The sequence below is a fragment of the Dendronephthya gigantea genome, unplaced genomic scaffold, assembly GCF_004324835.1.
Source record: "Dendronephthya gigantea isolate DGI-Jeju-01 unplaced genomic scaffold, DenGig_1.0 000000F, whole genome shotgun sequence".
Taxonomy (NCBI): domain Eukaryota; kingdom Metazoa; phylum Cnidaria; class Anthozoa; order Malacalcyonacea; family Nephtheidae; genus Dendronephthya; species Dendronephthya gigantea.
In genome coordinates, this window is record NW_021163010.1 from 1,991,034 (window position 1) to 2,000,390 (window position 9,357).

The following is a 9,357-nucleotide window of genomic DNA, read 5'->3' on the forward strand; positions in this document are numbered from 1 at the left end:
CTCCCATTTGCGGAACAAAAGAATGTCTGTTGGAAGTTCACGATAAAGGGAATGAACGAAAATAGAAATTTTCTTTACCAAACGTCGTAAGAAATTCTTACTGGAGTGGGGTGGTGGAACAAAATGGTTGAGTGGGGGGGGGGTAAGTAGGGTGGACGGAAGGAGACTCAGTCATTACGTTGAAAGAAGTGTTGATTTTTATGCTTTTTTATAACAGATTGCAGTGGTTTTGACTGATGGCGAGCAGACGATGGGGCCAGGAGTACCTCTAGAGCCGCTCTCGCATATTGCAAGAAGACTTCAATCCAAAGACATTACTGTCATTGCCGTTGCTATTGGCCAAAATGTTCCGAGGGATCAATTATTGAACATTACTAACTTCATTGAGGAAAATATTTTGGAGGTTGCGACATTCGCAAATCTTTCGTCAATTATCGATCAATTTGTGAATACATCTTGCACAGGTTTGTTCAGTATTAACCCACAAAAAAAATCGTGTTGCGCATGCCAACTTACTTACTAATTTTGCATTTTAATCTAATTTACTAATTCTATAAGCTAGCTTTCTTTGTGGTTATTGTTCAAAAATAAAACACTGTCACTCTAATAATTAAGGCTTTTGTATGCTGTATACAAATCTAAATATTTTGCGGTTTTTTTAAAGATCTTGACGAATGTAAGTTACATAAAAATCTTTGTCATGCCAATGCTAACTGCAAGGACACACTTGGAGCCTTTTCATGCCTTTGTAAAACAGGGTATTCTGGGGATGGCTTTGAATGTAAAGGTACATTTACAAGTAATTTAGATTACACTTATGCGTGTATTTACCCTGTAGTCTGGGAGACTAACCATTGTTCACATTCTAAATTATGTATTTTTTAGACGTGAATGAGTGTGATGGTGTGAATGAATGTCACGCAAATTCTATGTGCTCAAATACTGATGGCTCTTATGAATGTACATGCAAACCCGGATATTCTGGCGATGGACGACAGTGTTCTGGTAATTCATGAATACTACTATTCATAGACACAGAATATACAATTTAAATTCTGCATTAATCTCCATTAAAGAACGCGCGATGGTAAAGTCAACCGTGATATTTATTTTCAGACATAAACGAATGTGACAGTGATACTGATAATTGCCATGATAACGCAGATTGCATCAACAACATTGGATCGTACACTTGCCAATGCTCGCAAGGATACTCAGGCGATGGAAAGGTCTCGTGTCGAGGTAAACTGAAATCTCTATACTTCAAGTTATGACTTGTTTTTCGTGAAGTTACTTATCGCCTGGCGTAGTTATAAGAGTTGACTATTTTTTGTCCAGCAAACCACCCTTGGCTGGGCATTACTCTGTAGCTACGTCCTGGTATTGTTGATAAGATATTATAAAATAAGATGTATATAACGCATTTTCTGATTGGTCGAAGCCGGTGTTTCGATCGTGATGATGCATTGAGTTGAGCCTCGTCCCTACTGTCGACTGCCTCTCCAGAATTTTATGTTTAATAATCAATAAAAAATGACAAAGATTAGCGATACTTTTCCGTTTCAGTGAGTATATAAATGATTAATTGACATTTTAATCAACAGGACAAAATGTTTTACCAACATTATAGATATTGATGAGTGCGATGAGGGAACAGACAATTGTGATGATTCAGCGACTTGTAGGAACAATAATGGATCATTTACTTGCTCTTGCAACAAAGGTTTAACCGGAAGTGGCGTGTCTTGTCAAGGTACAGATTTATTGCACAGGCGTTATTTACACATTTATAATGAATGATTTCTACATAAATTTATTTATTTCTTCATACAACTTCTATACATGCAAATCAGTTAAAATTACAGAAATACACGACATTTATACAGGACAATATATACAAGAAGTGGCGCCTGTGAGGGCAGAGGTTGCTGCCCCATCCCCACCCATTTATATTAGTTTAAACTCAAGAGAAGAGGGGGGGATAGGAGAGGAAGGATATTTAGAAAGTAGTAATTCCATTTATTCTAGACCTTCCTAGAATTTGAAAGAAAATTCAGTGCCACCGATTTACAAACATGTAGCTGTGATGGTACAGCATGTATGTTAAATATACGTAGTAGAGCCAACGTCTCACCGGCCGAGGGATGAACCAAAGCAAATTTCATTTCATTCGTTTATAGATATCGACGAATGCAAAGAGAATACACATGATTGTCATGTGAACGCAAATTGCGTAAACATCTTTGGGTCTTTTAATTGCACGTGTTTACCAGGGTACGAAGGGGATGGGAAGAACTCATGTAATGGTAAGTTTGTCATCTGTATTATAATAATTATAACGGAACTGGTGGTTGATGTTATCATGTTTGGGAACTGGACACTCTATAACTCAATGGTCAAACCGCTGCGCTGAAATCAAAGAGCCGTGATGGAAGTTTGGCAAATCGCATGTTTTTTTGTACCAAATATCACGAAAGGTTTTTCGCTATTTAGATCAGGACGAATGTCAACTAGGTGAGGACTCGTGTCTTCAAGAAGCACAATGTAATAATACCATTGGGTCTTATTCATGTACATGTCCTGGAGGATACGAAGGAAATGGAAAAACTGAGTGTAAAGGTGAGCATATCAAGATCAACAGTCGGTGTTTCTGCATGACAAGCATATATACCCTATCCAATTTAGGTCTAAAATTTTAATTTAGCTAAAGTTTTCTCTTCATTAATTTTGTGAAAATATCACTATAATCTTCGATATATTACATACATTGACTTATTTTTTCGCTGCCAAAAGCGTCGCCAGATTTTCGGAGGAGGAAAAGCGCGATGCCGGTTATAATTAGAAAGCGCGCAGGTTATAAATAGAAAGCGCGAAGGTTATAATTAGCTAGGGTGTGAGAATAGAGGACATTGAAATAACATTGAAACTGACCAACGAAAGACTGGATGTTGTTAACGGGACAATATTAAACCTATATGTGCACTACAAACCAGTCTTGTTTCTTTTATCATTTTAGATGTGAATGAGTGTGTTGGTAACAAGGATGACTGCCATTCCAATGCAGAATGTTCAAATACTATAGGCTCGTTCGTGTGTACTTGCCAGGCAGGTTACAGTGGAGACGGAAAAAACTGCGAAGGTATGAATCTTGCTGTTATCAAGAATGTACTCCGGTATCTGAGTTTTATGTGCTTAAATGAGGCAATTCCTTTCCCTGAAAACCTCTTAAGTCTGAATTCCATAATCGTAATGACTATTCAATAATCTGTGCATTTTAGTGTCAGGCTGCACCGTTGCCTGTAATGTAGGAGCGACTTGTCAGAAAGTGGGATCAGAATTTAAATGCGTTTGCAAACAAGGTTACTCAGGAGACGGCAATGTATGCTCAGGTAAGCCTTGAGCTGAGGTGCAGCCCCTCCGTCCATCCACATGCATTGAGAACACTATGAAAGAATCTGCATGAACACTGAAAATTTAGACAATTTTCAAACAGTGTATCAACTAAGTCATCGAACCTAATACCATGCAAGGAAAATAAGTCATACTTTTATTTATTGTTTCAATAATTTATCTTAGACATCGACGAATGCAAACAAGGTGGTCATAATTGTCACAGCAATGCTAACTGTACGAACATTGAGGGAAGTTTTATGTGCAAATGTAAAGACGGTTATAGTGGGGACGGAAAATCTTGTAGTGGTAAGAATTTTGTTCTTTCTGGTAAACATGCACATTATACAAAGACTTGCGCCATGAGAGATATTCCACGCCTGTGTAAAGAGGCAGCAGGCATGTGCTATGGCTTTAGTAGTCTATTAATCTTGCATATTTGTCTTCATCTCAGATATCAATGAATGTGATGAAGGTGTTCATGATTGTGACAGCAATGCTGACTGCACAAACACTGAGGGAAGTTATATGTGCTCATGTAAAGATGGTTTTACTGGAGACGGAAAATCCTGTAGTGGTGAGGTTTTCCTAATGATGCGTACAAATACGTTTTGTATGAAGATATTATTTCATAAACAGCCACATTAATCCAGAATGTGAACAAATAATTGATTATTTCTCATTTTTTCAACAGCAAAAATGTACATATTAGCACCATGCATGCAGGAAATTGTCTTTCAAATCAACTGTTCTTTCCTATTTTCTAATGTGTGCTAAATAATCTGAATACTTTTAGCCACAGGCTGCACCGTACCCTGTAATGCTGGAGGGACTTGTCAGAAAGTGGGATCAGAATTTAAATGCGTTTGCAACCAAGGGTTTACTGGAAATCCATGCAAAGGTATAATTCTACTTTGTGTGCACAATTTTGTCCGTCCAGATTAAATTAACACGTCTTTGATACGTGTTCACTGAATGTTATCATAAAAACTAAATCGTGCGCTGATATATCGTCAAGAGTTCTGGGGCCAGTTGTTCAACCCTAGGTTAGCGCAAACCCAGGGCGAGATCATTGATTTTTATCCCGATCTTCTATGTGTATCTTAGACATCAACGAATGCAAACAAGGCGGTCATGATTGTCACAGCAATGCCAACTGTACGAACATTGAGGGAGGTTTTATGTGCAAATGTAAAGACGGTTATAGTGGGGACGGAAAATCTTGTAGTGGTAAGAACTTTATTCCTTTTCGTAAACATGATTCCTTACAGAAATTATTGATTTTATCCTAATCATGCATGTATGTTTATCTTAGACATCAACGAATGCAAACAAGGTGGTCATGATTGTCACAGCAATGCTAACTGTACGGACATTGAGGGAGGTTTCACCTGCAAATGTAAAGACGGTTATAGTGGGGACGGAAAATCTTGTAGTGGTAAGAACTTTATTCCTTTTCGTAAATATGATTCCTTACAGAAATTAATGATTTTATCCTAATCATGTATGTTTATCTTAGACATCGACGAATGCAAACAAGGTGGTCATGATTGTCACAGCAATGCTAACTGTACGAACATTGAGGGAAGTTTTATGTGCAAATGTAAAGATGGTTATAGTGGGGACGGAAAATCTTGTAGTGGTAGGAGCTTTATTCCTTTTCATAAACATGATTCCTTATAGAAATTATTGATTTATCCTAATCATGTATGTTTATCTTAGATATCGACGAATGCCTGGGTGGTCATGATTGTCACAGCAATGCTGACTGCAAAAACAACCAGGGAAGTTTCACCTGCAAATGTAAAGATGGTTACACTGGAGACGGAAAATCTTGTAGTGGTAAGGATTTATTATTTTTGGTAACAAGCGTATTTCAAAAGATTACTTCCAACTTCACCATATAAGGTATTCCAGCAATTTCCATTTCCAGGAATTTCAATTTCAGTTAAACGATGGGTTGATTAACTTTAGAAATTTTTGAATGTGGAAAATGTAATCCTGGCACCTCTGAATGCGTGAACAACCAATGTCGGTGCAAATCAGGATACGAAAATATCAACACAGAAGGAACATGTGATGGTTAGGCGCATTTCCCGTTTTGCATTTCTTATAATTGTACATTTAGAGATAAAGACAGAGGAAAATGAATGAAAAATCCCAGATAAAGAGTGACTGAAAATTCCGTATGAGTGTTTAATTATCATCTGACAAGAGTTGGGATGATCATTTCAATCTTGATGTTATTTTACTGGGACAGCTCAGGGTGGTTTTTTAGTTCAGTTCTGCTCTTTCTTACAAATTTATTCATAAATCTCCTGTTTGCCTTGATACAGATATTGATGAATGCGCACAATCTTCTGATAATAATTGTGCTGAAAATCAAGCTTGTAGGAACTATGCTGGAACTCACGAATGTTTCTGTACAAGTCCGGGAACATTTTTGATCGAGGGTTCTTGTGCAAGTAAGAAATGAGCGGGAAATATGAAGTAGGCTAGCTGTAACTAGCTTTATATAAATATGGCTCAGTATAATATACCTTCATAATTAAGTGGAAGTCAATTCTACGGATTGATCATCACAAAGTATGAAACTATATCATGGTAAACAGCAAACGAATTATGTCTTTTTCAATTCACCCAGGCGTCTCAGCTGTGACTTTGACAATCACAATTTTGGATCAACTATTCACAGCAGCTTTGGCCGATACAAGTTCAGCAGATTTCTACGATTTTATAACACGTTTGGAGGACCGGGTGAGAAAATGTACTATAGTAATTTGATCTCCGCTGTGATCGATCGAAGGAACAGCTAGTCTCAAGTTGCGAGGAGGTCTAGGTAGATCATGGTATAGACTAGAGAGTATACCGGATATCCAGGTAACTTCATCATGCATTTATGTCTATGTTCGTGACAGGAACTTTATTATTTACTCTTTGCAGTTGAATGCTTACTTCAAAAGAATGTATGAAAGCACATATTTGGACTCGTCAGTGTTGAATTTAAGGTAAAATACATGTAATGGGTGCATGTCTATCTTGTATTTCTGATAATTTTTTCATATAAATCAGTAAAAATTATTCATACCGATATTATAGGTAAAATACCAAAATAAATAAATAATATTATATATTTTTTTTAAAAAAATAACAAGATAACATTATTTTCTCAATCTATTTAGTAATGGCAGTGTTGTCGCAAAGGTCTTACTACTTTTTGAAAAGGACAAGGCTCCACAAGCAGACAGTTTGAACAGTATATTTATGGGAAATCTTAACACGACAACGGATAATAATAAGATGTTGAATGAATTTAAGATAAGCGGATCATCTGGGGCCGTAATAGGTAAAATTGGAGTGTATAATATAGATATCCATGCAAAACACTATATTATTATCAATTCTCAGACGTAGGTTCAGTGTAGTAAAAAGTCAATCAAGTGTTCTTGCATAAACTTGCAACGGGTTTGACCATCTACGGTTCTGAAATCGATTTCCACGTCAGTATTAGGTGTTAAACTTAAGATTGTCTTATATGAGGGTAGAAACTATAGGTGCGGATAATTGCGGGGATGCATATTCATATATTCGTGCCGTACGACGGCTCGCGCATGCGCTTACAAAAGAAATCGGCTGTCGGACAGAATGATGATGAATAGCGGATGCAACCCTCCAATTATCGCGTCCAGTTTCGCACCTTCGGTTTTCGCATGCTGTCATGCAGACATCACTCTGATCAGTTATAGTCGCTTTTTAGATTACGATGAATGTGATCCTACGTTAAACGAACATGTGAAAGACTGCCCACAGCACTCTTACTGCAAGAATAGTTATAGTTCCTACAGCTGTGAGTGCTTGAAGGGATATGAAAAATATATCGACGACATTTCGAGGTTCTGTCTTACTGAAGGTAACTGTAGCACACCGATACTTCGAAAAACTGTCTTGACCGTATTTCGCAGAATTTAGTATATAATTGGTAAAAAATATCTCGCATGGTACGAAAATGGCGTTTTTTAGGGTACATTATTTAATAACTCTTTATACACTTTCTCTATATTATCCATAGTGTATTATGCTTTTTCCATATTCTATTCCTATTTCTTATAATCCTCTTTAATTCCAGACGACGATTGGTGGATTGTGTACGCTGTAGTTTTTGGAGCAATTGGCGTTGTTGTGATAACTGTAATCATATTGTTCTGTTTCTTGGAAACAAGGCGAAATGAAGAGTTGTATGTTGTTTTTACAGATCTTCAATAGCACAATATTACTTACCAACATGCATAAATTATATATGGCTGCATTAATTTTGATCAAAACAAATTTCTCCGGTAAAACCAGATCATTCCTAGAATTTCATATTTAGATACACATTACATGAGGTAAACAGACCACACGATAAACGTATTGATGAAGAAGTTGCACCAGGGTTTCCTGGAAGCGTACCAAGAACAGATTCGAATGGAAGCCAATTGTTGTTAGGAACTGATAAAGGAGGACGTGCTGGATCTGAAAAGCTAGCGATGTATGAAGTAAACCCAATTTACGACACAACTAATGGTAAGATACTCACACACAATCGCATTTCATGAAACACACAAGGCTGTTTTACCTGAAATCACATTTTGGTGAATGCATATTGTAGAATATATAGATGGATTGCAATGTGCATTTTACAGTACTCCATGCAGTAAAACTACGAAATTTACCGGCATGCCTAAATGTAGTCAAATCATCGCAATATGAATTATATGATATGGATTGTTCATTAACTTCATGCAACAAATAAAGTTCCGATAAGTGTGTCCTTATATCTGTCACATGCTTTACACAAAAGCCGTGCCTCAAAAAAGCGAAAACTATGAAAAGTGATCAAAAATTGGTCGTCTCTGAAAATTTAACTTGCCTCGCAAACGTCAGATTGATATTTTTCTAACCAAAAAGACAGAAGAACTTGAGAAAATAATAGAAAAAAATTACCAAATCCTACGCCCATTCAACGATCTTCAATTCATTCGCGCAAGCTGACAGTTTTCCTCTCATGCAGCCATGAAGTATTCTGCATGGATTGAGAATATCTGTACTTCCAGATAGTCACAGCCAACCCGGCAGCATAATTCTTCCTACGACAGTTCAGAGATTGAAATAAATTTGTAGAAAATATTATGCATTCAAACAGAATTGTACATGCGTAATATATTTCTAATTATTTTGATTCTTTGAATCATCATTAAGTCTGAAATCGTCTTCTTTTTTTCAGGATAATTTCTGGATCACATTTTACGTAGAAAAGTGAACGATTTTAATCTTTTAGAAAATTTAGCACTACTTTCTAATACCATACCAATTTACAAAATTAATTAAAACCATCTATAGACTCATTTATATATACTTCTTTATATACAGTACATCCTTTGGACTTTTATAACTATACCTATGTAACTTTTCGCATTTTGTGTATTGCACAGTAATTATATAAATGACACATCACAGTCGTGTTTGGTACTTCGCATGAAAACCAATGGAACCGCAAAAGAAAGAAGCACAGCTTGGCAGAGGTATTTGGCCCCCTGCCGAATGCATTCTGATTCACCTAACTTCATCACGTTCTGTAAAGGACGAGTACAGGTGGATACGTTTTAGCAGCAATGCATGATAGTTGTTGATTACTGTTTTTTTATGTCTACTTCCTGTTGTACCTTGCTCAGACGTGGGCGCTGCATGTTCCAATATTTCTGGCTAAACTATTTATTTTTTCAAGAATTTTGTTTCAGTCTAATGTTTGGGGTTTTTAGTGGTTAACGTTAATTGACTTTTTCAATTTTATACTTGCCTGATTCAGATTTGGATGAAAGTTTGCCATGCATGTCAACCAGGAAATATTTTGGGGAAAGCTCTCCCTTGTTGTAGCTAAACACGCGAGGAAACACGCGGGACTAAAATTTTAAAACTGGCGCGCAAAAT

General features: G+C 36.7%; 1 protein-coding gene across 1 annotated transcript in view; it reads left to right on the top strand.

Annotated features, from left to right (window-relative positions):
- LOC114518753 overlaps nucleotides 1–8,877 on the top strand; it is a 28,472-nt gene extending 19,595 nt beyond the window's left edge. The window contains exons 39-63 of the mRNA XM_028538744.1: nucleotides 218–464; nucleotides 665–787; nucleotides 886–1,005; nucleotides 1,117–1,242; nucleotides 1,631–1,753; nucleotides 2,181–2,306; nucleotides 2,494–2,619; nucleotides 3,017–3,139; nucleotides 3,279–3,389; nucleotides 3,577–3,699; nucleotides 3,845–3,967; nucleotides 4,187–4,291; nucleotides 4,498–4,620; nucleotides 4,706–4,828; nucleotides 4,910–5,032; nucleotides 5,113–5,232; nucleotides 5,365–5,472; nucleotides 5,727–5,855; nucleotides 6,035–6,147; nucleotides 6,334–6,398; nucleotides 6,573–6,736; nucleotides 7,148–7,300; nucleotides 7,517–7,625; nucleotides 7,760–7,953; nucleotides 8,654–8,877. Of these exons, the coding sequence (XP_028394545.1) occupies nucleotides 218–464; nucleotides 665–787; nucleotides 886–1,005; nucleotides 1,117–1,242; nucleotides 1,631–1,753; nucleotides 2,181–2,306; nucleotides 2,494–2,619; nucleotides 3,017–3,139; nucleotides 3,279–3,389; nucleotides 3,577–3,699; nucleotides 3,845–3,967; nucleotides 4,187–4,291; nucleotides 4,498–4,620; nucleotides 4,706–4,828; nucleotides 4,910–5,032; nucleotides 5,113–5,232; nucleotides 5,365–5,472; nucleotides 5,727–5,855; nucleotides 6,035–6,147; nucleotides 6,334–6,398; nucleotides 6,573–6,736; nucleotides 7,148–7,300; nucleotides 7,517–7,625; nucleotides 7,760–7,953; nucleotides 8,654–8,658 (3,105 nt within the window). The 3' untranslated portion in view covers nucleotides 8,659–8,877. The remainder of the gene's footprint in view (nucleotides 1–217; nucleotides 465–664; nucleotides 788–885; nucleotides 1,006–1,116; nucleotides 1,243–1,630; nucleotides 1,754–2,180; nucleotides 2,307–2,493; nucleotides 2,620–3,016; nucleotides 3,140–3,278; nucleotides 3,390–3,576; nucleotides 3,700–3,844; nucleotides 3,968–4,186; nucleotides 4,292–4,497; nucleotides 4,621–4,705; nucleotides 4,829–4,909; nucleotides 5,033–5,112; nucleotides 5,233–5,364; nucleotides 5,473–5,726; nucleotides 5,856–6,034; nucleotides 6,148–6,333; nucleotides 6,399–6,572; nucleotides 6,737–7,147; nucleotides 7,301–7,516; nucleotides 7,626–7,759; nucleotides 7,954–8,653) is intronic.
- The last annotated feature ends 480 nt before the right edge of the window (nucleotides 8,878–9,357 follow it).